This window comes from Equus caballus, chromosome 2, assembly GCF_041296265.1.
Source record: "Equus caballus isolate H_3958 breed thoroughbred chromosome 2, TB-T2T, whole genome shotgun sequence".
Taxonomy (NCBI): Eukaryota; Metazoa; Chordata; class Mammalia; order Perissodactyla; family Equidae; genus Equus; species Equus caballus.
The window spans coordinates 34,720,560-34,746,665 of record NC_091685.1 but is presented as its reverse complement, the minus strand read 5'-3'; the positions used below and the strand labels follow the sequence as shown (position 1 = coordinate 34,746,665).

General features: G+C 56.7%; 4 protein-coding genes across 8 annotated transcripts; 2 read left to right on the top strand and 2 right to left on the bottom strand.

Moving 5' to 3' along the window:
* Window positions 1–4: 4 nt before the first annotated feature.
* Window positions 5–5,937, top strand: MRTO4 (MRT4 homolog, ribosome maturation factor). 2 transcript variants are annotated; one of them, XM_001501782.6, is made up of 8 exons: window positions 5–260; window positions 2,179–2,237; window positions 3,156–3,259; window positions 4,210–4,291; window positions 4,531–4,598; window positions 4,860–5,011; window positions 5,399–5,475; window positions 5,580–5,937. In XM_001501782.6, exons 1-8 carry the CDS (start codon window positions 233–235, stop codon window positions 5,727–5,729), a joined length of 720 nt encoding a protein of 239 aa, XP_001501832.3. In that variant the 5' UTR covers window positions 5–232; the 3' UTR covers window positions 5,730–5,937. The 2 variants fall into 2 exon arrangements, with proteins under 2 accessions (XP_001501832.3, XP_070116963.1); XM_070260862.1 differs by having other exon boundaries at window positions 121–260; window positions 3,134–3,259.
* A 924-nt stretch (window positions 5,938–6,861) lies between these two features.
* LOC100071928 (aflatoxin B1 aldehyde reductase member 3) lies at window positions 6,862–14,442 on the bottom strand. 2 transcript variants are annotated; one of them, XM_070260861.1, is made up of 7 exons: window positions 14,253–14,442; window positions 11,037–11,224; window positions 10,741–10,845; window positions 9,882–9,978; window positions 9,553–9,652; window positions 8,095–8,224; window positions 6,862–7,262 (listed from the first exon to the last, which is right to left on the bottom strand). In XM_070260861.1, the coding sequence occupies exons 1-7, from the start codon at window positions 14,440–14,442 to the stop codon at window positions 7,095–7,097; spliced, it is 978 nt and encodes a 325-aa protein (XP_070116962.1). In that variant the 3' UTR covers window positions 6,862–7,094. The 2 variants fall into 2 exon arrangements, with proteins under 2 accessions (XP_070116962.1, XP_023490678.2); XM_023634910.2 differs by lacking the exon at window positions 14,253–14,442 and adding an exon at window positions 13,605–13,953.
* On the top strand, window positions 14,113–16,157 carry LOC111772016 (mRNA turnover protein 4 homolog). Its single transcript, XM_023634911.2, has 5 exons — window positions 14,113–14,686; window positions 14,752–14,819; window positions 15,080–15,231; window positions 15,619–15,695; window positions 15,800–16,157. The coding sequence occupies exons 1-5, from the start codon at window positions 14,672–14,674 to the stop codon at window positions 15,947–15,949; spliced, it is 462 nt and encodes a 153-aa protein (XP_023490679.2). The 5' UTR covers window positions 14,113–14,671; the 3' UTR covers window positions 15,950–16,157.
* A 923-nt stretch (window positions 16,158–17,080) lies between these two features.
* Window positions 17,081–24,358, bottom strand: AKR7A3 (aldo-keto reductase family 7 member A3). Of its 3 annotated transcripts, none has more exons than XM_070260858.1 (7): window positions 23,757–24,358; window positions 21,210–21,397; window positions 20,939–21,043; window positions 20,079–20,175; window positions 19,749–19,848; window positions 18,312–18,441; window positions 17,081–17,481 (listed from the first exon to the last, which is right to left on the bottom strand). In XM_070260858.1, the coding sequence occupies exons 1-7, from the start codon at window positions 23,992–23,994 to the stop codon at window positions 17,314–17,316; spliced, it is 1,026 nt and encodes a 341-aa protein (XP_070116959.1). In that variant the 5' UTR covers window positions 23,995–24,358; the 3' UTR covers window positions 17,081–17,313. The 3 variants fall into 3 exon arrangements, with proteins under 3 accessions (XP_070116959.1, XP_023491379.2, XP_070116961.1); XM_023635611.2 differs by lacking the exon at window positions 17,081–17,481 and adding an exon at window positions 17,599–17,756; XM_070260860.1 differs by lacking the exon at window positions 17,081–17,481 and adding an exon at window positions 17,693–17,761.
* Window positions 24,359–26,106: the final 1,748 nt, after the last annotated feature.

Sequence of the window (26,106 nt, the reverse complement as noted above, 5' to 3'; positions counted from 1 at the left end):
GCGTAGAGTTGGGACCGCACGCGAGGCCCTGGGTGAGGAGCTCAGGACTCGGAGTTCCCCGGACGCGCGGGAAGTCGCCCTGGAGACCCGGAGAAGAGCGCAGGCGGCGGGCCGCAGCGCAGATTGAGTCAGGCACGCGCGAGGGCAGCCCCCGAGGGCCATCCCAGAGGCCCCCGCGCCGTCGGGGTCCTAACAGGCTGCCCCGGCTTCCGCTGCACGTGGCTGCAGAGCGATGCCCAAATCCAAGCGCGACAAGAAAGGTTGGCGAAGGGGACTTTGGGACCCGGTGGGGAGTGCCACTGGCTGGTTGTCAGCTGCGGTGGGGGCTTCGAAAGGACAGAATGGGACGCCGGGACCTCCGCAAGGAGCTCCGTGGGCTCGCTGCGAGCTGGGATGGGGCCTTCCGGGCGGCGGGAGCACCGGCGGGGGCTGGAGGCTGGTCGGGTCAAGGGAGCGGAGACTGCTTTGCCCGGCATCCAGAGCTCTTCCAGAGCCAACTGAGCCGGGAAACAGCCTCTGAACGCCCAAGCTGCGCCCGATCTCGTTCTGGTCCACCCCTCCGACCTCAGCCTTTTCTCAGCTTTCTGGGCTCCCTCCACCCTGGCCGCCTTGCCTTTCCTTCAGCACAGGCTTGTTCTCTGGCTGTTTTTACTTGCAGTTCCTTCTGACTGGAGTGCTTCTGCTCTGATCTTCGCATAGCTGGCTCTTTCTCAGTTGTCATTTCGTTCATAGGGCACTTCCTAAGGAAGCATTCCTGATTACCTTTTACTGTGGTGGCTTCCCTCTCACCTCGGCTCTCTAGCAGATTCACTCAACAAATATTTAGGGGCCTGACACACTTTAGGCGTTGGAGGAAGCAACAGTTACAACAAGGAAGGCCTAGAACACTCATTGAGCTTAATATTTTAGTCATGGGAAATATATCCCCCCAAAATACGAAAAGTCGAATAAATGAAGTCGGATAATGATAAGTCCCATGGAGAAAAAGTGAGAGGAAGAGGTGATAGTATTTTATATAATGTGGCCAGAGAAGGTCTCTCTGATGAGGGTAACACATGAGCCAGAGGTCCTGAAACAGGAGCATGTTTGATACGTTGTGGGACAAGAAGCCAGTGTGGCTGGAGCAGGGTGAGCAAAAAGAAGGGAGAAGAATTGGGCCGAGTGGGCAGGCTTTAAAAGCCTTTGCAAGGAATTGATTTTCACGCCCAGGTGAAACAGGATGAGAGAGCCTGAGCAGAGGAATGATGTGGTTTAAGTTTACTTTTAAAAGTAAAAGTAGCTCTAGTTGTCATGTTGAGAATAGGCTGGGGAAGGTAGGAGCAGTGGGCAAGGATGGAAGTAGTGAGACCAGCAGTAATCCAAGAGAGCACGATGCTGACTTGGTCCTCACTTGTAGCTGTGGAAATGATGGGCCATGGAGAGCTGTATTTTGTTTTCCCTCCTGTGCTGCACTTGCCCCTGACTGGTGTGATTACCTTTCTGTGTGTAATGCATGTGTGCCTTGTGAAGAGGCACTGTGAGTGCCAATCAGGATGAATAAGAGGTGGCCCCCTCCTAGGGGCACCCAGGGCTTTGCATTTGATGCTGTGTTTAGTGTGGAATGACTGGGTTCTGTGGGGGGAGTACTGGTCAGATTTGGCAAATGCCAAACCCCTCTGGGTAAAGGACAAAATTGGGCCCCAGTAAAGGTGTTTGTCTCCCCCCAGAGAGGCACTGCTGCACCTGTGGGTCCAAACTGCAAAACAAGGTGTGGCAGAGGAGATACAGTCCCCAGACTCATCATTCCATGCAGAGGCCAGCCAGAGATGGTCTCTGTGCACCTTGGCCAAGAGCAGAAAGGGACTGAGTCGGCCAGCAAGCTAGGTGTGCCACTGAAAGCACTCCAAAAGCAGGAACAAGTCCCGTCCCCACACATCAGGAGGGGTTTTTAGGTTAGCCTAAGAATGCTAAGGAGCACCTAGTTTGTCTAAGCAACAGAAAATATCAAGGGATCTCCAGGCTCAGGAACACTGGAGAGTAGGCACTCTGAGGACCCTGGGAATAGCCTTGCATGCCAGAATAGTGGCGCCTTTCCTCAGACTGGCTTGGGCCAGCTGAGCTACCTAAGGATAGAAGAAAAAGTCCCCAGGGCATCCAGGTTTGTCTCTCATCATCTCTCCTTTTTCTTCTTTGTATTAGTTTCCTTAACCAAAACTGCCAAGAAAGGCTTGGAACTGAAGCAGAACCTGATAGAAGAGGTAAGAGCTTGTTCTTTTTATTTTCCCAGACCTTGTGTTTGGTTTATAAAGGTGGGTGTAGGGCTGCCTGTCAGGGAAACGTACTGTTAAAAAAACACCAGCTGCCAATCCAGGCCTTTTTCCTCTAGCAGCAGCATCAGCAAAACCTCCCACAGCAGCGAGTCCCAGTTTTGATTGAGCTCTTACTCTGTGTCCTGCTCTGTGCTGAGAGTTTCACATGTGTCATTCCACTCCATCCTCACAGCATCCCCATGGGGTAGATGGGAGGTGACGTTATCGCTGTTGTGCAGGTGGGTAGCTGAAGCTCACAGAGCTCAGTTAGCCTGTCCAGTGTCAGAAAGCTGGGGAGTTGCCAGTTACAGGTAAATGCACCAACCCGCTGTCTGCACTGCTTCGGGCTGCGGGCTGGGTGGGAGCAGCATCTTCTCCTGCACAAAGATTCTGTTTTCTTGAGACCACCTTATCATGGCCGCACCCAGCAACGGGGGCAGAGCAGGGCCGATGAGCTGCCTCCCCTTATGAGTAAATAACGGCTTTCTGTGTTTCCGTGTAGCGGGAGCCTTCCTAGTATAACTGAGTACTTCCAGGTTGTCAACAACTAACACACAAGGCAAAGAGAGGTGGCAGATTCCACTGTTGGCCACAGATAAGTCAGAAATTTGGGAGGACTGGGATCTTGACCCATGGCTCAGCTTGCCCTGCACTTTGGAGTCACACCTGCTTTGCCTCAGGGGAGCCGGTCCTTAGTGATCCTGGCTTCAGTGGTGGAGGTGAGGAGGAGACAGCCACAGTAGAGGCCTGCAGCTCCAGACTTCCACAGTTGTAGAATTTAGAGCAGATTCTTTCCCATCTGGGGCCAGAGTATTGCCCAACTCGTCCTGCGCCTTGAACTCCAGAGCCTCATGAATTGTCCCGCAGCTTCGGAAATGTGTGGACACGTACAAGTACCTTTTCATCTTCTCTGTGGCCAACATGAGGAACAGCAAACTGAAGGACATCCGGAACGCCTGGAAGCACAGCCGGTGAGCAGTCAGTGGGACGAGGGCCCTTTGGAGTGGGAAGAGGCCAGGCTGCTCTCAAATATGGGGCAGGTATTGACCCTTAGGTACCTGGTACCTTAATAAGGACAAAATGCCACTCCCGCTGAGGGACACTTATTAACTGTTAAAGCTGGTGTTGCACTGAGCTCCTTGGGGGATAGGACTTGGTAATTGCTCAGGGAATGTCTGAGCAGTGATCCCTCCAGAAGAGGCTCCCTTGACCCTGGGGTCTGATCCTTTTAGGAACATCTCAGTTTTAGAATGTCAGTGCACTCATGCGCTGCGTAACAACTTTTCAGTCAGCAACAGACCCCGGATGTGACGCTGATCCCGTAAGATTAGTACCATGTAGCCCAGGTGTGTAGTAGGCTATACCATCTAAGTATGTGTAAGTACACTCTAAGGTGTTGACACAACAACACAATGCGCCTAATGACGCATTTCTCAAAACATATCCCCATTGTTAAGTGACACATGACTATATGTGCTATGGGATGCACACAATGACTTGAGAACAGGCTGCACGAGCCATGTGGCAAGTACCTATCCTTGGGCTGGATTTATGACAGTGCTGGTGGTAACTCTGGTCGTCTCTTGCTGGGTCAGCTCTGGTTCAGACCATTAAATGTGCCTCTTCTGCACATCCAGATGGGGCGGGGAGGGGGGCAGGCTCACATAACAGTGACAGTGGGGCTGCTAGACAAAATATTGTGAATGTCGAGGTCTGTGGGGAGGAAAAATAATGAAAGGGACCCTGGGCTGGGGACAGAGAGCGGGCAGGGATGTGAGGAAGAAGTGGGAGACTCAGGCCACGCCTCCTGCTACAACAGCTGGGCCTGGGCTCTGGCTCCGAGGACTGGAGCTGGTTCCCATTAAATGCAAGGAGGGCCAGGCAGGGCACTCCATTCATGGACCTCTCTTTTTCTCTGTAGGATGTTCTTTGGCAAAAACAAAGTGATGATGGTGGCCTTGGGTCGAAGCCCGTCTGACGAGTACAAAGACAACCTGCACCAAGTGAGGCTGGCGCTTACAGGAGGGGCTGGGGCCAGGGCGCGCGGGATCAGGGAGGGCGACACCTGGCTTAAGGCTCTGGTTGTCCTTTAACCTCCATACACACAGTAGTACCCTTCCCAGCTGTGACAACCAAAAATATCTACAGATGTTGCCAGATGTTCCCTGCGAAGGGGTGCAAAATTGTCCCCAGTTGAGACCCACTGCTCTGTGACCGAGCCCACCCTGCTTTCGTTTCCTAGGTCAGCAAGAAGTTGAGGGGGGAAGTTGGTCTCCTTTTCACCAATCGCACTAAGGAGGAAGTGAACGAGTAAGTGTTTTGAGGAGTGGTGAGGATTCCAGGAAAGGAATAATCCCGAGACTTTATACAGTGGAGGCATCAAGGAAAAACCTGTTCCTAGACCCCTGTTACTGCGTCTCTACTCTCTAGGACGGTGCTCCAGGCTGGCTGCCGGCCAGCAGCGGAGGTGGACTGGGAGGGGGCCGAGGCAAGGCCCAGGGGGAGCCTGACTTCAGGGGGCTAGTGGGCCAGTCAAAAGCCTCCCCTCCTACCACTTCTCTTCCCCCTCAGGTGGTTCACGAAATACACAGAGATGGACTATGCCCGAGCTGGGAACAAAGCAACTTTCACTGTGAGCCTGGAGCCGGGGCCCCTGGAGCAGTTCCCCCACTCCATGGAGCCACAGCTGAGGCAGCTGGGCCTGCCCACTGCCCTCCAGAGAGGTATGGGGAAGTCCCTGGAGCTGAAGGGTTACAGCTTAGAGGCCAGGAGCACAGGCTTCCAAGCCCACAGGCTGCTCTCCCCTCCCTGGCTGAGCAGGTTGTTTCTGCCAGCCTCCTTTCTCTCATGGGAAAATGGGGCTGGGAGTGCCCACCTCACAGCTGGGGGCAAAGTGGATGGTGACTTGGAGCCAGAACACAGCACTGCGGGGCAGGAGGGAGGCAGTCCCTGCCCTGAAGACCCTCCCGGCAGCTGAGGTGCTGACGGGTCCCTACCCTGGCGTGTACTGGAGTTGGGGGAGGGGTGGCCAGCCAGGTTCCTCCCAGCTCTGGGCAGCCGGCAGGAAGCTCTGTGTCAGAACTAACTGCTTGGGGCTCCCTTCTCTGCAGGTGTGGTGACCCTGCTGTCTGACCACGAGGTGTGCAAGGAGGGCGACGTGCTGACCCCAGAGCAGGCCCGTGTCCTGGTGAGTCGGCCCCTCCAGGCATCTGCAGGCTGTGCAGGCGGGGCCCCAGACACTTCTGGTCACCCACGCTCCTCCTGACTCTTGCTGCCCTTTGTCTCTCGCAGAAGCTTTTTGGGTATGAGATGGCCGAATTCAAGGTGACCATCAAATACATGTGGGATGCACAGTCTGGAAGGCTCCAACAGATGGGAGATGAGTTGCCAGAGAGCGCGTCCGAGTCAGAAGAAGAATCAGAGGAAGAAGATGACGGCTGATGGGACTGGGGACCGAGGGGCTCCCAGCCAATCCAAGCGTCATGTCGCCTGGACCCCGGGACCGCCGCCCTTCCCGGGGGACAGCAGTCATTTTGCTGTGGATCAAGACAAGGGAGGGCGATAGGGACAGACTGTTGTTCTATAAAGAATAAAACTGTCACCAGGGTGTCTCCCTGTAGACAGCAAAAGCGATGTCCCTCAAAAACAAGGCCTTTGGGTTTGGCCTTTTCTTTGGATTCCCAGGGTTCCCACTGTTCACCTCACAGCCAGCTTCCAGCACTGGCTCCCCCATGTCCACATCGGCCATGCAGCTCTGGGGACATGAGAGCAGCCAGCAGGGCTGGGCCTTCTCCCTTCTGGCCCTCGGTGCCCCTTGCCGGAAATGGGGATTTGCTGAGAACAGGCCCCCTGCCTGCACTTGGCTGCCCTACTCACGTGCACACGCACACACTCCTAAGCCAGGGCTGAGGGTCACAGGGGACTAGAAGACAGGAGGCTTCTGCTGAGACAAGAGCGAAGCCACCGCTGAAGTGGAGAGTGTGTGTTGAAAATGTCACCCAGCGTCCTGGGAGGTTTTCTTCTTTTTTTTTGTTCCTTTTTCTCCCCAATGCCCCTCAGTACATAATTGTATATTCTTCATTGTGGGTCCTTCTACTTGTGGCATGTGGGACGATACCTCGGCGTGGTGTGATGAGCAGTGCCATGTCCGCGCCCAGAATTCGAACCAATGAAACACTGGGCCACCTGCGGTGGAGCGCACGAACTTAACCACTCGGCCACGGGGCCAGCCCCCTGGGAGGTTTTATTCTCGGTGCTGACTCTGCTGGTAGGTTTCTGCCCTAGCTGATCTGTTTGTAAATGTTCAGTGAGGGCGTTTCTGAAGGAGAGAAGATCCACGTCGCAGTGCTTGTGTGGCCCCCTTTCTCTGTCATGTGTAGGAGAGTGAGGGCCACCAGCAGCCCTGCTGTCAGGATCAGGCTGGCTTCAGGACAGGAGGCTGGGGAGGCCCCACCCACTGCCTCTGCCCTTTGAAGATGAGTCCACTCCTGCCCCCTTCTCCCCAAGCCCTCGGGAAAGACAGGCGACGGGCTGCGGGCAGCAGAGGAAACAAATCACCACTTTCCCTCTGGGCTGGGGCTGCGGCCAGGTAGAGAGGCTGCTTTATTCACACAGGAAACAAGTAGATCGCAGCCCCTGCCTTTTCACATGGGAGGGCAACTGTGAGGATTGCAAGAATATAGGCAGTAGACAGCTCGTGAACAGGGATGATGCGGAAAGACGAGGCTAAATTGCTTAATGCCAGAACTGGCCAGGGCGAGAGGACGAAAGAGGTGACAGGCAGAGGGTGCCCTGGGGCACCTCAACTCAGAAGTATATGAAGTAATTGGGAGATTCCTCAGCAACCAGGTTCCAGGCCTCATCGAAGGCCTGCACGACGGCCGGCTCCAGGGGCCCCTCCTCAGCCGCTGCCAAGTTCTGTGCCAACTGCTCCAGGTTGGACATGCCCAGGATGACCGCGTCCCCGTGAGCACCCTGCAAAGGGGCACGGCCAGGGGTCAGGACACTAATGCACAGAGACTCCAGAAACACACTTGCCATGCCAGCCTCGCCCCTGCCAAGAGTTGAGATCTGACGTCTGTTTATGCTCTCTATTGTTCCAGAAAGAACGTGTATTGCCTTCAAACAGCTCTAAACTGTGCCAAAAAGTGACATCAGCAGACAGACCTGAGTTAGAGCCACTCTCCTCAGCCGCTTGGCAGCTGGGTAGACGTGGCTTGCTTACCGGAGCTCTCTCAGCTTCAGACTTCTTTACTGTGCAGGGTGATTCCAGGAATTAAAATTTTGTGAAGTCCTTTGGTTCAGGCCTGGCACTTAACAGGCCTGCTCAACAAAGGGGAGCCATTGGTATATGATGCCCAGGCCCGCTGAAGGGGTCAGGGAACCATGGGGCGGCAGGGAGAGGGGGCATCCCCGCCAGGTGAACAGAGTGGATGGCCAGGGAGGGAACTAATGCCAGGGGACAACAGCATGCAGGGTTCAGAGTCACAGCTGTGCTCACGCCCTGCCACAGGCAGCCGAGGGACTTGGCAAAGGGAAGAAGTGTCTGTGAGCGAGTGGCCTCAAATGTAGAAGTGGGATAACCACACTTAATAGGAGCAAGAATGTGTCTAATCTGGCACTTAAGAAACTTCTCTAGGAACAGGATTTCCACCCAAAAGAACTAGGCCATGGGGAAACTGCAGAGGAGGAAAAGGAGTAATCTCAGAAGTCCCCCAATAATTAGGAGCCTCTCCTTGCTTCCAGTCCCCCTCTACCCTCCAAAAGGGAACGGCGGGAGCCAAGCCTGCAGGGACAATGGGCTTACCTGGAGCTGGGAGTGGTGGTACATCCACCTGAGGACGGCCGAGGTCATGCTGGGGGCGCTGGGTCCATAAGCAGCCTGCAGGGCCTTCTCCATCATGGCGATGGCCTGGAAGTGGGGTTCCTTCCAGTAGCTGAGTAGATGGGGAGGGGGACACGGGTCAGTACCATGGGGCCAGTCCAGGGAGCCGCCCCAGGCCAGTGCCTGGGGCACTGAGGGGCCAGCGTCTCCTCGTGGAGGTTTCACTTCCTTGCTTGGCAGAATGCAGGTGGCTTTCTGGGCCCTTCATCAGGCTGTTGTTTTGCAGTCCGGTGGTGGGAGTAGAGGGGATGCCGTGGGCAAGAACCCTTAGACTTATCGTGCTCACCAGATGTGAACAACGGGACTCCTGAATCAGGACCCAGGAGCAGCTACAGCACCACATCTGTGAGCCCCGGTCACAGACTGGACCCTCGACCAGTCCTGGCTCTGGCCTCGGCTGAGCCACCTGCCTTCACTTGTCTCACCTGCTCAGTGAGGAAAGGACACGCACCATGACAGAACCATACACTGAATGCAACTCATAGAGGAGATGACGGACCTGATGATGCTTTATAAACTGACGAGCAGCTGGGGGGGCACCATCAGCCTGGATCTGATGTGGTGTGAAAGCTCCTTGAGAAACACTGCTTACGGTGACGGTCCATAAACCTGGCAGTGGTTCCCTGCAACTCTTGAGGAGGCAGGGGCTGGATGAGGATTTAAATCACAGCTGTGCACACACAGAGACTCCAAATATCACAAACTCCGCTGCTTCAAAAGCCCGCAGCCCTTTCCACAAACTCGCATCGAGTCTCTCACATGAAGCCTGGTTTGTTGCTCTCCTCCATTAAAGAGAAGATGCCACAGGGAAGGAAGCTGTAAGAGTCTAGAATCGTCCCGCCAAGCGCCGTGTGGAAAGGGGGCTATTCCCTGGGAACAAGCACTGTGTTACTTTGATAAACTTTTCAGAATTTAGAAAGTGAAAAAGAAGGAGGAACGCTGTTTCCAGGGCAGCTCGCCTATCCCTTTCGACACTGAGGACAATTTTATTCCCAAGAGTTTACAAAACTAAGACTCCTTGGCCCAAGGAGACAGGGCCACCTAGTTGTGGGGCGGCAGCACGACCCAGGGTTCCCAGGTTCCAATACAAGGTCCCCTTCCGCTGTGGGCAGGGGGAGTCTTCTCAGGGAGAGACACAGGGTTGCAGACCTGGCACAAGGCCCAGGGCTCCACATTCCCAATCGAGGCCCCTAATCCCTCCCAGAGACACGGAATATTCAGGGAGAGAGAGGGGGGCTCGGTAGAACGGATGGGAATGCAGGGGCCTAAATCTGCGCAGCAGTGGGAGTCCTCGCCCCAAGAAAGCAGCCCCAGGGGCTCCCTATGTCATGCTAAGGGGACCCAGGTTACCTCCCGCACTGACGCAGACCCCCAGCTCACCGATTCCTGTAGAACTCAGCCCACTTATGACCAAAGAAGCGGCCCGCAGGCTGTTTCCCGTCCTTGACCTCGTACTTGTACTTGCCAGTCAGCAGGCCCCCTGCGGGAAGGCTGCAATCAGACCCGCTGGCCCGCACTGCGCCCAGAGGCTGCTCTGGACTGGGGAGGATGGTGGGGGACTCCGGAGGGATGGAGGACAGCCCAGCCTCTGGTCACACCCGCCCTGCTTCCCAGGTCCTGGACCTGGATTTCCGGTCAGGAGTAGGCAGACACAGGACAGGGCCAGGAACGCCCTCCCCCAGGGGAGCCCGCCCCACTGCAGCCCGTACCAGCCAGAGGGTTGTAGGCGTAGAACCTCAGTCCAAAGTGCCTCAGGCAGGGGAAGAGCTCCGTCTCCACCCGTCGGGTGAGGGCGTTGTACACACCCTGCACATAGAGGCATCAGCTAGAGAGGGTGTGGTTGCCAAGGGGAGGGACCCCAAATTGTCCCTTGGAGAACCTCAGGTCAGACCCTAACAATCCCAGGATATTGACAATCAGGGCACATACTTAGTGGTGGTGGGGGAGGGGGCTAGTGCCCATGGAAAATTCATTCATTCAGCCAACATTTCTGAGCACCGATGACGGGCTGGACATGGGACTTCCATCCAGGAGCCAAAAGGACAAGGCCCCTACGCTGAGGATTTAATAGCAAGGTACAGTGTAGACAAGGATCCCCAAGAACAGAGGCAATGACGACACACTGCTAGGTTCTGTGACGAGTGCCTGGCTCCAAGCAGCTGCAGGAACGTGTGCTGAACGAATGAGCAGGAGACAAGCAGAGCCTGACATGTCAGGCTCCACTGGGGTGTGGGGGAAGGCTTCGAGAGGGAGAAGCATCCAGTGAGCCTGAGCACTTCTGCCAGGGGACAAGGGGGCAGTGCTCCAGACTAGGTGCAGCGCGAGGAAGTGGGAGGGATGGACAAGGGGCCCATGCAGGCGGGAAGAAGAGCCCGGGCCAGAGCAAGCACGTGCCTGCTGGCCAGGCTGAGAAGCTTGCACATGACCCTGTGGCCACCTGGGAGCTGCCTACAGGCTGTGAGTAGGGGAGGGGCTGCCATGTAGATGGCACGGGGCAGTAGGAAGGGCCCAAGGACCCCGGGATGAGCAGGCGCCCTGAGACGGAGGCCTCTGCAGCCCGGCCCTCACCTGGTACACGGTGGGCACGATCCAGCCATTGCTCTTGCAGAGGGTGCAGATCTCAGCCACCTCCCAGGCGGCATAGTTGGAGAGGCCCAGCTCCACAAACTTGCCCTGCAGGGGAGGCAGCGGTCACATCCCACTGCGGCCCAGGACACCAAGAAGGGTAAACAGTGGGGAGGGGGGGACCCGGGGACTGGCGACAGACCCCACTCTGGGACTGCCCTGGTGTCTCCACTCTCCTGGGTAGCGACAGGGCAAGGAGAGAAGCAGCAGAGCTCCTCCGAAGCTCAGGGGGCCCTCACCTCCTGGTGCAGCTGGTGGCAGGCACGCAGCGTCTCCTCCACGGGGGTGCTATGGTCCGGCAGGTGCAGGTAAAAGAGGTCCACCCGGGGACACTGCAGCCGCTTCAGTGACGTCTCCAGCTGGAACCGGACACAGTCAGGCTTCAGGGAATTTTCACCCACTGGATTGGCCTTGGTGGCGATTTTCACTTTGGGAGGAGAGAGATGGAAGTTGAGGCCAGTTTACCAAACACTGCGAAGGGTCTAGTGTAATGGTTAAGAGACAGACCAGGGTTCACGTCCCAGCTCTGCCATTACTAGCGCTGTGACCTTGACCAAGTTACTTAACCTCTCTGAGCCTCAATCCCCCCAACTGTTTAAATTGAGTGATGATGGTACTATCTCACACGGAGGTACCGATGATTGATGAAAACACAGAAGGACATGCTCATTATGATAACGTGCTAACAGTATCACTGCCACCAGGCAGATGGATGCACCAGACCTACAGGAACCTAGCGCTGGGTCCCTGCCCTCGAGGACTCACTGTCTAAGGGCACCTACACAGTAAGCGAGGCAGAGATACACGCGAGGGGGCAGAGGCGCCCAGAGCAGAGTCGTGAGGCCCGCCGGGAGTTCAGGGATGACTTTCCTTAAAACCAGAGTCTGAGTCTCCCAGGGAAAGTCAGGGGCCCCCCAGAGGCAAGGACGTGGCAAGTGAGGAGCCGGGCCTGAGACTCCATGGATCTAGCACACCTGGTCCAGGGGGACACGAGGCAGCAGAAGGGGCCAGCCAGGTGCAAGGGTCTTGAGGGCACCCCAGGGAATCGGGACTTTAGGGGGCCATGGGGAGCCTCTGAGCACTTTTCAGCCAGGGAGCTAAGTGGTCAGCTCTGCACTTTTGAAAGATGACTCAACGAAGCCCAAAGAAGCCCAGGGCAGGTCTGGAATCGGGCAGAGCAGCAGGGAGAGACTGCGCAGGAACTCAGGAAGACGTGCAAGAGGCCTCCTCTCGGGACCAGAGAAGGAAAGGCAGGGATGCGTTAGAGCAACGTCCCACGGAGAAAAGGCCCGGGTTCTGCCACCTGTGCGAGTCGGGGACTAAGCACTCTTCTCCCTGCCCCGCAGCGAGAGTCCTAGGTGATGCCACTAGTGGGTGACAGGGGCCTTCCCTGCCCTTTTCATGCTCAGAAAGTCAGCTCGCAGGCCAAAGGGCAGGCAGTCGACTCCTGGACACAGGGGAGGGCGCAGGCTGAGGACCACTCACTTGCAAGTTTTCCATCCCACCACCTCCTCAGCCTGGGCCCCCAGCCCTTCTGATGTGAATCGAACCTGAGGTTTAAGGAGCTGGGCCCAGCCAGCTGAGGCCTGAAGGAGGGTTGCAGAAGAAAAAACAAGCAGAAAGAAGATCAGAGTTGTCACGGAGAGGCAAGCAGGTGATCTAGAAAGAGTGAGACACCGAGAGGCATGCACATTCCCGTTTCGTTCCCGATGTGCCATGCTGTGAGTCACAGGACAAACCGAGCAGGACTCTCCCAGGAGAGAGGGCCAAGAGCCTCTGAGAGCGCTGGCCAGTGCGCTAATCGACACTAACAACAGCCATAACAGTAACAGTAACACGCCCACGGGCAGCCAGGGTCGTCAGCCGTTCAAGTGGCCAGTGGTGGAGGAAGGACATTCCCCTCCGCCACACACCATCCCCACTTAGCTACACCCACCTGCTCCAACACCCTGGGCACTCATATCTCCCCACCTTTGCACACCCACTGCCCACGCCCACAGGCAGGAATGCCCTTTCACCTCTTACTCCTGGCAAACTCCTATCAGTTCTTCAAGGTCCAAGGTTCCCTGTTCTGAGCTTTCTTCCACAGCCCCTCCCAGGAAGTGCTCCCTCTGCCGGCATCCTCAGCCAGCTCCAGAATCTGAGCTCCCTGGATCCCGTTAGTGTCAATTTCCTTTCTACAGCGTCAGAGGGAGGCTGGCACAGAGAGGGCAGTTAGTCACCGTGCCACCCCACTCCCCCATTCGCCAGGCGGAAGCACTGCCAAATGAACAGAGCACCCAGAGCTCCACGGAGCAAAGTCTAGGGCCCAGAGCAGCGAGGAAGCCGATCCCCCACCGGTCCCAAATCCTGATCCGGGCTGTGCCAGGGAATGCCAGGGCTGTAAGGGCAGGGTTGCTGCATATCAGGCCAGAACGGGGTACAAGCCAGGCACGGGAACAGGGGCCAGGACTGCACAGCACCAGACCCAAGGTTCGCAGTGTCCCCTAGAAGGGCTAGCCAAGTCGGTCCCAGCTAGACCACAGAGGGGACGCTGCTGCAGGGAGGCTCCTGAGCTGCCTTCTCCAAGGGAACAGAGGAAAGGAGTCAGGACAAAGCCCTGGCCGGCTGATCAGGTCTAAATGTGGACGAGGCCTGAGGAGCTGGGGTTCACAGAGCTGCAGGGTGGCCAGGGGTGCATGGCGCCCTGGGAGGGGGCGAAGGGGTCGGTCCTGACCGCGACAGGTGCACGGCTGGGGCCGGGTCAGCGCTGCACCGTGCCGGGGGAGGTCAGGGGCCGGTCGGGGTGGGGGGGCGTCAGGCCACACCTTTGCAGTCGCCACCGCCCAGCCCGAGCCCCAGGCCGCCCAGGATGGTCTCGGACTGGCCGTCGCTGTAAACGAAGGCCGTGTCTATCTCGGTGTGACCGCGCTCCAGGAAGGCGCGCACGGCCGCGGCGCTGGCGGGCGCGTCCAAGCTGGTCCCCATCCCCATGGCGCCCAGTACGGTGGCGGGTCGGACCCCGGCGCCCGAGGCGGACCGCGGCGTAGACAGCAGCCGAGACATGACGGCGGCAAGACACTCGGACAGCAGGGGAGACGGCTCAGCAGTAGGCGTCAGTAGCCTGCCCCGGAGCCGGGCTCTGCTTTAACAGAGGGCGCCGGACCCGCCCACGGGGCGCTGGGGGCAGAGGGCAGGGGGAGCAGGGGGCAGACAGAGGTTTTTGCTGAGTCATCGAGTAAGTGTAAGTTCAACTACAAGACAATGTGCGCGGTCCCCACGCCCCCGGATCCCGCCCAGCCTGGAGGCCCGGCTGCGCTGCCACCGCGTAAGGGCGGGAGGGCTGTGGCCTCGGGCGAGTGACCTGGGTCTTGGCCGCAGGTCCGGGATGGGTGAGCCTGTTCCGAGAGTTGCCAGCGCACCCAAGGCTCAGGGCTGGGACTCCCGCGGACTCCCTGCCAGGTCTCCCCACCTACCTTGGCTTGGCACCTGAACCGTCCAGGGTCCCTGTGCCCCCTGGGAGGGGGCTTTCCCCAGTGCTCCAGGTCCTGAAATGAAGCCTTGGCTCAGGAGTGGTGGCCCTGGAGGCTGTGCGGCTGCCGTGCGCTGCCAGAGGTCGGCTCTGTGCTGCTGTCCTTGGCACTTGCCGAAAGCTCCAGCCTGCATCCCTGTGCAAGGACATGTTACAGTGTTAGAGGAATAGAACTGTTAGCCTCTAATTCTGTGTCCAAGCGAAGATGCCTTTCAAACATGAGGGCTAAATGAAGACTATGTTCAGACAAACTAAGGTGGAGAGAATTCCCAGTAGCAGTCTTTCACCGTGGGAAATATTTGAAAAAGTTCTCTAGACGGTGGAAATTTGGATTTACACCGAGAAAGATGAAGAGTGCCGGGAATGGTAAATTTGTGGGTAAGTATAAAAATCCTATTCTCATTTTTCCCTGTGACCGAGCCGACCCTGCTTTTGTTTTCTAGGTCAGCAAGAAGTTGAGGGGGGAAGTTGGTCTCCTTTTTACCAATCGCACTAAGGAGGAAGTGAACGAGTAAGTGTTTTGAGGAGTGGTGAGGATTCCAGGAAAGGAATAATCCCGGGACTTTATACAGTGGAGGCATCAAGGAAAACCTGTTCCTAGACCCCTGTTACTGCGTCTCTACTCTCTAGGACGGTGCTCCAGGCTGGCTGCCGGCCAGCAGCGGAGGTGGACTGGGAGGGGGCCGAGGCAAGGCCCAGGGGGAGCCTGACTTCAGGGGGCTAGTGGGCCAGTCAAAAGCCTCCCCTCCTACCACTTCTCTTCCCCCTCAGGTGGTTCACGAAATACACAGAGATGGACTATGCCCGAGCTGGGAACAAAGCAACTTTCACTGTGAGCCTGGAGCCGGGGCCCCTGGAGCAGTTCCCCCACTCCATGGAGCCACAGCTGAGGCAGCTGGGCCTGCCCACTGCCCTCCAGAGAGGTATGGGGAAGTCCCTGGAGCTGAAGGGTTACAGCTTAGAGGCCAGGAGCACAGGCTTCCAAGCCCACAGGCTGCTCTCCCCTCCCTGGCTGAGCAGGTTGTTTCTGCCAGCCTCCTTTCTCTCATGGGAAAATGGGGCTGGGAGTGCCCACCTCACAGCTGGGGGCAAAGTGGATGGTGACTTGGAGCCAGAACACAGCACTGCGGGGCAGGAGGGAGGCAGTCCCTGCCCTGAAGACCCTCCCGGCAGCTGAGGTGCTGACGGGTCCCTACCCTGGCGTGTACTGGAGTTGGGGGAGGGGTGGCCAGCCAGGTTCCTCCCAGCTCTGGGCAGCCGGCAGGAAGCTCTGTGTCAGAACTAACTGCTTGGGGCTCCCTTCTCTGCAGGTGTGGTGACCCTGCTGTCTGACCACGAGGTGTGCAAGGAGGGCGACGTGCTGACCCCAGAGCAGGCCCGTGTCCTGGTGAGTCGGCCCCTCCAGGCATCTGCAGGCTGTGCAGGCGGGGCCCCAGACACTTCTGGTCACCCACGCTCCTCCTGACTCTTGCTGCCCTTTGTCTCTCGCAGAAGCTTTTTGGGTATGAGATGGCCGAATTCAAGGTGACCATCAAATACATGTGGGATGCACAGTCTGGAAGGCTCCAACAGATGGGAGATGAGTTGCCAGAGAGCGCGTCCGAGTCAGAAGAAGAATCAGAGGAAGAAGATGACGGCTGATGGGACTGGGGACCGAGGGGCTCCCAGCCAATCCAAGCGTCATGTCGCCTGGACCCCGGGACCGCCGCCCTTCCCGGGGGACAGCAGTCATTTTGCTGTGGATCAAGACAAGGGAGGGCGATAGGGACAGACTGTTGTTCTATAAAGAATAAAACTGTCACCAGGGTGTCTCCCTGTAGACAGCAAAAGCGATGTCCCTCAAAAACAAGGCCTTTGGGTTTGGCCTTTTCTTTGGATTCCCAGGGTTCCCACTGTTCACCTCACAGCCAGCTTCCAGCACTGGCTCCCGCATGTCCACATCGGCCATGCAGCTCTGGGGACATGAGAGCAGCCAGCAGGGCTGGGCCTTCTCCCTTCTGGCCCTCGGTGCCCCTTGCCGGAAATGGGGATTTGCTGAGAACAGGCCCCCTGCCTGCACTTGGCTGCCCTACTCACGTGCACACGCACACACTCCTAAGCCAGGGCTGAGGGTCACAGGGGACTAGAAGACAGGAGGCTTCAGCTGAGACAAGAGCGAAGCCACCACTGAAGTGGAGAGTGTGTGTCAAAATGTCACCCAGCGTCCTGGGAGGTTTTCTTCTTTTTTTTTGTTCCTTTTTCTCACCAATGCCCCTCAGTACATAATTGTATATTCTTCATTGTGGGTCCTTCTACTTGTGGCATGTGGGACGATGCCTCGGCGTGGTGTGATGAGCAGTGCCATGTCCGCGCCCAGAATTCAAACCAATGAAACACTGGGCCACCTGCGGTGGAGCGCACGAACTTAACCACTCGGCCACGGGGCCAGCCCCCTGGGAGGTTTTATTCTCGGTGCTGACTCTGCTGGTAGGTTTCTGCCCTAGCTGATCTGTTTGTAAATGTTCAGTGAGGGCGTTTCTGAAGGAGAGAAGATCCACGTCGCAGTGCTTGTGTGGCCCCCTTTCTCTGTCATGTGTAGGAGAGTGAGGGCCACCAGCAGCCCTGCTGTCAGGATCAGGCTGGCTTCAGGACAGGAGGCTGGGGAGGCCCCACCCACTGCCTCTGCCCTTTGAAGATGAGTCCACTCCTGCCCCCTTCTCCCCAAGCCCTCGGGAAAGACAGGCGACGGGCTGCGGGCAGCAGAGGAAACAAATCACCACTTTCCCTCTGGGCTGGGGCTGCGGCCAGGTAGAGAGGCTGCTTTATTCACACAGGAAACAAGTAGATCGCAGCCCCTGCCTTTTCACATGGGAGGGCAACTGTGAGGATTGCAAGAATATAGGCAGTAGACAGCTCGTGAACAGGGATGATGCGGAAAGACGAGGCTAAATTGCTTAATGCCAGAACTGGCCAGGGCGAGAGGACGAAAGAGGTGACAGGCAGAGGGTGCCCTGGGGCACCTCAACTCAGAAGTATATGAAGTAATTGGGAGATTCCTCAGCAACCAGGTTCCAGGCCTCATCGAAGGCCTGCACAACGGCCGGCTCCAGGGGCCCCTCCTCAGCCGCTGCCAAGTTCTGTGCCAACTGCTCCAGGTTGGACATGCCCAGGATGACCGCGTCCCCGTGAGCACCCTGCAAAGGGGCACGGCCAGGGGTCAGGACACTAATGCACAGAGACTCCAGAAACACACTTGCCATGCCAGCTATGGCCTTGCCAAGAGCAGGGATCTGATGTCTGCTTTTGCCCTCTATTGTTCCAGAAAGAACGTGTATTGCCCTCAGACAGCTCTAAACCGTGCCGCCACAGTCTCATCAGCAGACAGACCTGAGTTAGAGCTACTCTCCTCAGCCTCTTGGCAGCTGGGTAGACGTGGCTTGCTTACTTGAGCTCTCTGAGCTCCAGACTTCTTTACTGTGCAGGGTGATTCCAGGAATTAGAATTTGGTGAAGTCCTTTGGTTCAGGCCGGGCACTTAACAGGTGCTCAAGAAAGGGCAGCCATTGGTATATGATGTGCGGGCCAGACGAAGGGGTCAGGGAACCATGGGGCGGCAGGGAGAGGGGGCATCCCCATCAGGGGCACAGAGTGGATAGCCAGGGACAGAACTAATGCCAGTGGACAACAGCATGCAGGGTTCAGAGTCACAGCTGTGCTCACGCCCTACCACAGGCAGCCGAGGGACTTGGCTAACGGAAGAAGTGTCTGTGAGCGAGTGGCCTCAAATGTAGAAGTGGGATAACCACACTTAATAGGAGCAAGAATGTGTCTAATGTGGCACTTAAGAAACTTCTCTAGGAACAGGATTTCCACCCAGAGACCTATGCCATGGGGAAAGTGCAGAGGAGGAAAAGGAGTAATCTCAGAAGTCCCCCAATAATTAGGAGCCTCTCCTTGCTTCCAGTCCCCCTCCACCCTCCAAAAGGGAACGGCGGGAGCCGAGCCTGCAGGGACGATGGGCTTACCTGGAGCTGGGAGTGGTGGTACATCCACCTGAGGACGGCCGAGGTCATGCTGGGGGCGCTGGGTCCATAAGCAGCCTGCAGGGCCTTCTCCATCATGGCGATGGCCTGGAAGTGGGGTTCCTTCCAGTAGCTGCGTAGATGGGGAGGGGGACACGGGTCAGTACCATGGGGCCAGTCCAGGGAGCCACCTGGGGACTGAGGGGCAGCGTCTCCTCGTGGAGGTTTCACTGCCTTGCTTGGCAGAATGCAGGTGGCTTTCTGGGCCCTTCATCAGGCTGTTGTTTTGCAGTCCGGTGGTGGGAGTAGAGGGGATGCCATGGGCAAGAACCCTTACACTTATCGTGCTCACCAGATGTGAACAGCGCGACTCCTGAATCAGGACCCAGGAGCAGCTACAGCACCACATCTGTGAGCCCCGGTCACAGACTGGACCCTCGACCAGTCCTGGCTCTGGCCTCGGCTGAGCCACCTGCCTTCACTTTCTGACCTGCTCAGTGAGGAAAGGACACATGCCATGCCAGCCCCAGAAACTGAATGCGACTCATAGAGGAGATAATGGACCTGATGATGCTTTATAAACTGACGAGCAGACAAGGTGGAAACCATCAGCCTGGATCCTCCAGCGTGAGGCCCAGGCCCTGGTGGTGTGAAAGCTCCTGGAGAAACACTGCTTAGAGTGACGGTCCCTAAACCTGGCTGCTGTTCCCAGAAACTCTTGGGGGATGTGGGGGCTGGATGAGGATTTAAATCACAGCTGTGCACACACAGAGACTCCAAATATCAAACACTCCACCGCTTCAAAAGCCCGCGGCCATTTCCACTAACTCGCATCGAGTCTCTCGCATGAAGCCTGGTTTGTTGCTCTCCTCTATTAGAGAGAAGATGCCAGAGGGAAGAAAGCTGTAAGAATCTAGAATCGTCCCTCTGAGGAGCGCCATGTGGAAAGGAGGCTATTCCCTGGGAACAAGCACTGTGTTACTTTGATAAACTTTTCAGAATTTAGAAAGTGAAAAAGAAGGAGGAACGCTGTTTCCAGGGCAGCTCGCCTATCCCTTTCGACACTGAGGACAATTTTATTGCCAAGAGTTTACAAAACTTAGACTCCTTGGCCCAAGGAGACAGGGCCACCTAGTTGTGGGGTGGTAGCATGACCCAGGGTTCCCAGGTTCCAATCCAAGGTCCCCTCCCGCTGTGGGCAGGGGGAGTCTTCCCAGGGAGAGACACAGGCTTGCAGACCTGGCACAAGGCCCAGGCTCCACATTCCCAATCGAGGCCCCTAATCCCTCCCAGAGACACACAGAATATTCAGGGAGGGGAAGGGGCCTCAGTCAAACAGATAGGAATGCAGGGGCCCCAAGAAAGCAGCCCCAGGGACGCCCTATGTCATGCTAAGGGGACCCAGGTAACCTCCTGCACTGATGCAGACCCCCAGCTCACCGATTCCTGTAGAACTCAGCCCACTTATACCCAAAGAAGCGGCCCGCAGGCTGTTTCCCGTCCTTGTCCTCATACTTGTACTTGCCGGTCAGCAGGCCCCCTGCGGAAAGGCTGCAATCAGACCCGGTGGCCCGCACTGCACCCAGAGGCTGCTCTGGACTGGGGGGGGATGGTGGGAGACCCCGGAGGGATGGAAGACAGCCCAGCCTCTGGTCACACCCGCCCTGCTTCCCAGGTCCTGGACCTGGATTTCCGGTCAGGAGTAGGCAGACACAGGACAGGGCCAGGAACGCCCTCCCCCAGGGGAGCCTGCCCCACTGCAGCCCGTACCAGCCAGAGGGTTGTAGGCGTAGAACCTCAGTCCAAAGTGCCTCAGGCAGGGGAAGAGCTCCGTCTCCACCCGTCGGGTGAGGGCGTTGTACAAGCCCTGCATGTATAAGGACCAGGTGGAGTGGGTGCCCATGCCCAGAGGTGGGACCCCAAATTGCTCCTTGGAGAACCTCAGGTCAGACCCTAACAATCCCAGGATATTGACAATCAGGGCACATACTTAGTGGTGGTGGGGGAGGGGGCTAGTGCCCAAGGAAAATTCATTCATTCAGCCAACATTTCTGAGCACCGATGACAGGCTGGACATCGGACTTCTAACCAGGAGCCCAAAACACAAGGCCCCTACGCTGAGGATTTAATAGTGAGGTAGAGCGTAGACAGGGATCCTCGAGAACAGAGGCAATGACGACACACTGCTAGGTTCTGTGACCAGTGCCTGGCTCCAAGCAGCTGCCCGAGCATGTGCTGAACGAATGAGCAGGAGACAAGCAGAGCCTGACATGACAGGCTCCAATGGGGTGGGGAAGGCTTCAAGAGGGAGAGAAGCATCCAGTGAGCCTGAGCACTTCTGCCAGGGGACGAGGGGGCAGTGCTCCAGGCTGAGGTGCAGGGTGAGGAAGCAGGAGAGACACACAAGGGGCCCATGCAGGCGGGAAGGGGAGCTCATGCCGGAGCAAGCAGGTGCCTGCTGGCCAGGCTGAGGAGCTTGCACATGATCCCGGGGCCACCTGGGAGCCACCTGCAGGCTGTGAGTAGGGGAGGGGCTGCCATGTGGATGGCACAGGGGAACTCGGAGGGGTGCAGGGACCCCAGGATGAGCAGGCGCCCTGAGACGGAGGCCTCCGCAGCCCGGCCCTCACCTGGTACACGGTGGGCATGATCCAGCCGTTGCTCTTGCAGAGGGTGCAGATCTCAGCCACCTCCCAGGCGGCATAGTTGGAGAGGCCCAGCTCCACAAACTTGCCCTGCCAGGGAGAGACGGCCGTTACATCCCACAGCAGCCCAGGAGAGCTGCAAGGGAGACCGGGGTGTGACCTCGTGAAAGGGTCTGTCCCCAGCTTCACTCTCCTGGGTAGTGACAGGGCAAGGAGAGCAGCAGAGCTCCTCCGAAGCTCAGGGGGCCGCCTTCACCTCCTGGTGCAGCTGGTGGCAGGCGCGCAGCGTCTCCTCCACGGGGGTGCTGTGGTCCGGCAGGTGCAGGTAGAAGAGGTCCACCCGGGGACACTGCAGCCGCTTCAATGACGTCTCCAGCTGGAACCGGACACAGTCAGGCTTCAGGGTATTTTCACCCACCGGATTGGCCTTGGTGGCGATTTTCACTTTGGGAGGAGAGAGATGGAAGTTGAGGCCAGTTTACCAAACACTGCGAAGGGTCTAGTGTAATGGTTGAGACGGACCTGGGTTCACGTCCCAGCTCTGCCATTACTAGCGCTGTGAACTTGACCAAGTTACTTCACCTCTCTGAGCCTCAATACCCTCAACTGTAAATTGAGGGACAATTGTACTATTTCATAGAGAGGTCCCGATGATTGATGAGAATGCGGAAGGACGTGCTCATTATTATAACGTGCTAACAGTATCACTGCCACCAGGCAGATGGACGCACCAGACCTACAGGAACCCAGCGCTGGGTCCCTGCCCTCGAGGACTCACTGTCTAAGGGCACCTACACAGTAAGCGAGGCAGAGATACACCCCAGGGGGCAGAGGCGCCAAGACCAGAGTCGTGAGGCCCGCCGGGAGTTCAGGGACGACTTTCCTTAGAACCGGAGTCTGAGTCTCCCAGGGGAAGTCAGAGGCCTCCCCGGAGGCAAGGATTTGGCTTGTGAGGAGCCAGGCCTGAGACTCCATGGATCTAGCACACCTGGTCCAGGGGGACGCCAGGCAACAGAAGGGGCCAGCCGGGTGCAAGGGTCTTGAGGGCACCCCGGGGAATCGGGACTTTAGGGGGCCATGGGGAGCCTCTGAGCTCTTTTCAGCCAGGGAGCTAAGTGGTCAGCTCAGCACTTTTGAAAGATGACCCTGAACGAAGCCCAAAGAAGCCCAGGGCAGGTCTGGAATCGGGCAGAGCAGCAGGGAGAGCCTGCGCAGGAACTCAGGAAGACGTGCAAGAGGCCTCCTCTCAGGACCAGAGAAGGAAAGGCAGGGATGCGTTAGAGCAATGTCCCACAGAGAAAAGGCCTGGGTTCTGCCACCTATGGGAGTCGGGGACTAAGCACTCTTCTCCATGCCCCCCAGCGAGGTGATGCCACTGGTGGGTGACAGGGGCCCTCCCTGCCCTTTTCATGCTCAGAAAGTCAGCTCGCAGGCCAAAGGGCAGGCAGTCGACTCCTGGACACAGGGGAGGGCGCAGGCTGAGGACCACTCACTTGCAAGTTTTCCATCCCACCACCTCCTCAGCCTGGGCCCCCAGCCCTTCTGATGTGAATCGAACCTGAGGTTTAAGGATCCGGGCCCAGCCAGCTGAGGCCTGAAGGAGGGTTGCAGAAGAAAAAATAAGCAGAAAGAAGATCAGAGTTGTCACGGAGAGGCAAGCAGGTGATCTAGAAAGAGTGAGACACCGAGAGGCATGCACATTCCCGTTTCGTTCCCGATGTGCCATGCTGTGAGTCACAGGACAAACCGAGCAGGACTCTCCCAGGAGAAAGGGCCAAGAGCCTCTGAGAGCACTGGCCAGGGCGCTAATTGACACTAATAATAGCCAGTAACACTGCTGAGCCCACCCCAGGCACAGGTCCAGTCCTGAGCAGTTCAAGTGGCCAACGGTGGAGGAGGGACATTCCCCTCCCCCATACACCATCCCCACTTAGCTACACCCACCTGCTCCAACACCCTGGGCACTCACATCTCCCCGCCTTCACACACCCACTGCCCACGCCCACAGGCAGGAATGCCCTTTCACCTCTTACTCCTGGCAAACTCCTATCAGTTCTTCAAGGTCCAAGGTTCCCTGTTTGAGCTTTCTTCCACAGCCCCTCCCAGGAAGTGCTCCCTCTGCCGGCATCCTCAGCCAGCTCCAGAATCTGAGCTCCCTGGATCCCGTTAGTGTCAATTTCCCTTTTACAGCCCCAGAGGGAGGCCGGCACAGAGAGGGAGGTTAGTCACCGTGCCACCCCTACTCCCAGATTCGCCAGGCAGAGGCACTGCCAACCAAACAGGGCACCCAGAGCTCCACGGAGAAAAGCCTACGGCCCAGAGCAGGGAGGAAGCCGATTGCCCGCCCATCCCAAATCCTGATCCGGGCTGTGCCAGGGAATGCCAGGGCGGTAAGGGCAGGGTTGCTGCAGATGGCCCGGAACGGGGCACAAGCCAGGCACGGGAACGGGGGCCGGGACTGCACAGCGCCAGACCCAATGCAGTGCCCTCTAGAAGGGCTAGCCAAGTCGGTCTCGGCTAGACCAGAGATGGGACGCTGCTGGAGGGAAGCTCCTGGGCTGCCTTCTCCAAGGGAACAGAGGAAAGGAATCAGGACAAAGCCCTGGCCGGCTGATCGGGTCTAAATGTGGATGAGGCCTGAGGAGCTGGGGTTCACAGAGCTGCGGGGTGGCCAGGGGAGCATGGCGCCCTGGGAGGGGGCAAAGGGGTCGGTCCTGACCGCGGCAGGTGCACGGCTGGGGCCGGGTCAGCGCTGCACGGTGCGGGAGGAGGTCAGGGGCTGGGCGCTGGGACCAGGCCATACCTTTGCAGTCGCCGCCGCCCAGCCCGAGCCCCAGGCCGCCCAGGATGGTCTCGGACTGGCCGTCGGTGTAAATGAAGGCCGTGTCTATCTCGGTGTGGCCGCGCTCCAGGAAGGCGCGCACGGCCGCGGCGCTGGCGGGCGCGTCCAAGCTGGTCCCCATCCCCATAGCGCCCAGCACGGTGGCGGGCCGGACGCCGGCGGCCGAGGCGGCCCGCGGCGTAGACAGCAGCCGGGACATGGCGGTGGCAAGACACTCGGACAGCAGGGGAGACGGCTCAGCAGTAGGTGACAGTAGCCTGCCCCGGAGCCGGGCTCTGCTTTAACAGACGGCGCCGGCCCCGCCCACGGGCGCTGGGGGCGGCTGCCAGGGGGAGCGAGGGGCAGACAGAGGTTTTTGCTGAGTCATCGAGTAAGTGTAAGTTCAACTACAAGACAATGTGCGCGGTCTCCATGCCCCGCGGCTCCCGCCGAGCTTCGAGGCCGTTCTGCGCTGCCACCGTGTAAGGGCCGGAGGGCTGTGGCCTCGGGCGGGTGACCTGGGTCTTGGCCGCAAGGCCGGGATGGGTGAGCCTGTTCCGAGAGTTGCCAGGGCACCCAAGGCTGAGGGCTGGGACTCCCGCGGACTCCCTGCCAGGTCTCCCCACCTCCCTTGGCTTGGCGCCTGAACTGTCCCGGGGTCCCTGTGCCCTCCGGGAGGGGGCTCTCCCAGGTGCTCCAGGTCCTGAAATGAAGCCTTGGCTCAGGAGTGGTGGCCCTCGAGGCTGTGCAGCTGCCGTGCGCTCCCAGAGGTCGGCTCTGTGCTGCTCTCATTGGCACTTGCGGAAAGCTCCAGCCTGCGTCCCAGTGCAAGGACATGTTACAGTGTTAGAGGAATAGAACTGTTAGCCTCTAATTCTGTGTCCAAGCGAAGACGCCTTTCAAACATGAGGGCTAAATGAAGACTATGTTCAGACAAACTAAGGTGGAGAGAATTCCCAGGAGCAGTCTTTTGCCATGGGAAATATTTGAAAAAGTTCTTTAGAGGGAAGGAAATTCAGATTTACAGCCCCCAAAATGAAGAGTACTGGGAATGGTGAACATGTGGGTTAATATAAAAGACTTTTTCTCCTGTGTAACCTTTTCAGATCATTGAGTTTTTATAAAGTTAAACATACGCTTCCCCTATGACTCAGCAAAAACCTATGTTCACACAGACATCTACACACAAGTGTTTATAGAGGCTTTATTTGTAACTTTCGAAACCTGGAAACCACCCAAGTGTCCCCCACCGGCAGAATGGGTAAATGAACTGTGCTGTATTCATACAATGGAGTGAATTCCTGGTAAACACAGTAACATGGATGAATCTCAACTGTTGAGCCTTTTCTCCAAAGGCTGCATACTGTGTGTTTCCACTTATACCACACTCCTGCCAAGGTAACAGTGAAGAGAAGCTGATCAGTGGTTACCAGGGGCTGCTGGTAGGAGGACAGAAGAATCACTGCTAGTTTTGTGGGGTGATGGAGCTGTTCCATATCTTGATGGTGATGGTAATTACATGACTACACATTCATCAAAACTTTCAGCCCTGTCCACTATAAAGGGTGAAATTACAACATGTATATCATATATTAACACAGAAATTGAAAAAGAAAGATATTTGGCTGTTTAAAGAAAAAATAATAATGGTGGATTGCTGTTTATTCTAAAAAGGTAGTTTGCAGCAAAGATAGAAGTAAAATATATGAAGACCAGAGCACAAAGGAAATGGGATGAAATGGCAGTAAACTGCTTTCAGGTTCTCGTAGTCTATGTGAACTGGTGTACTATTATTTGAAGGTGGACTGTGATAAGAATGTAAATCATTAACCTTAAAACAACCATTGAAAAAATGAAACAAAGAGTTATGGTTAATAAGGCAACAGTAGAGGTAAAATTAATCATAAAAAAATACTGAACTAAGCCAAAAGAAGGCAGATAAAGATAAAAAAAGAAACGAATGGATGGAGCAAGTAGAAAACAAATAGCAAGATAAATTTAAGCAAATCATACCATAATTACATTAAATATAAATGATATAACACCTCCCAAGTAAAAGGCAGAGATAGAATGGATAAAAAAAGCAAAACCCAACTATATGGTAAGTGCTAGAAGCCCACTGAAATATATAAACAGAGATAGGTTAAAAGTAAAAGGATGGACCAAAAATACCTTGACAAAGCTAAGTAAAAGAAAATTGGAGTGGTTATATGAATATCAGACAAAGTAGATTTCAGAACAAAGAATACCAGCAAAGACAAATGGAAATTTCATAACAAAGAGGTTAATTAATCAAGAAGGCGTAGTACTCCTCAAGGTGTATGCACGTATG

What these genes read in the sequence shown, in the direction of transcription:
- LOC100071928 (XM_023634910.2), bottom strand. Translation starts at nt 13,842, where the DNA reads ATGTCTCGGCTGCTGTCTACGCCGCGGTCCGCCTCGGGCGCCGGGGTC. An exon ending in GCCACCAGCTGCACCAGGAG is followed by an intron (nt 10,846 to 11,036) that starts GTGAGGGCCCCC and finishes CCTCCCCTGCAG; the next exon opens with GGCAAGTTTGTGGAGCTGGG. An exon ending in GCTGAGTTCTACAGGAATCG is followed by an intron (nt 8,225 to 9,552) that starts GTGAGCTGGGGG and finishes CCATCTACTCAG; the next exon opens with CTACTGGAAGGAACCCCACT.
- LOC111772016 (XM_023634911.2), top strand. An exon ending in ACTAAGGAGGAAGTGAACGA is followed by an intron (nt 14,820 to 15,079) that starts GTAAGTGTTTTG and finishes CTTCCCCCTCAG; the next exon opens with GTGGTTCACGAAATACACAG. An exon ending in CAGAGCAGGCCCGTGTCCTG is followed by an intron (nt 15,696 to 15,799) that starts GTGAGTCGGCCC and finishes TGTCTCTCGCAG; the next exon opens with AAGCTTTTTGGGTATGAGAT.
- AKR7A3 (XM_070260858.1), bottom strand. Translation starts at nt 23,994, where the DNA reads ATGTCCCGGCTGCTGTCTACGCCGCGGGCCGCCTCGGCCGCCGGCGTC. An exon ending in GCTGAGTTCTACAGGAATCG is followed by an intron (nt 18,442 to 19,748) that starts GTGAGCTGGGGG and finishes CCATCTACGCAG; the next exon opens with CTACTGGAAGGAACCCCACT. An exon ending in ACCACCACTCCCAGCTCCAG is followed by an intron (nt 17,482 to 18,311) that starts GTAAGCCCATCG and finishes GCCCCTTTGCAG; the next exon opens with GGTGCTCACGGGGACGCGGT.
- MRTO4 (XM_001501782.6), top strand. Translation starts at nt 233, where the DNA reads ATGCCCAAATCCAAGCGCGACAAGAAAG. An exon ending in AGCAGAACCTGATAGAAGAG is followed by an intron (nt 2,238 to 3,155) that starts GTAAGAGCTTGT and finishes ATTGTCCCGCAG; the next exon opens with CTTCGGAAATGTGTGGACAC. An exon ending in GCCCACTGCCCTCCAGAGAG is followed by an intron (nt 5,012 to 5,398) that starts GTATGGGGAAGT and finishes CCTTCTCTGCAG; the next exon opens with GTGTGGTGACCCTGCTGTCT.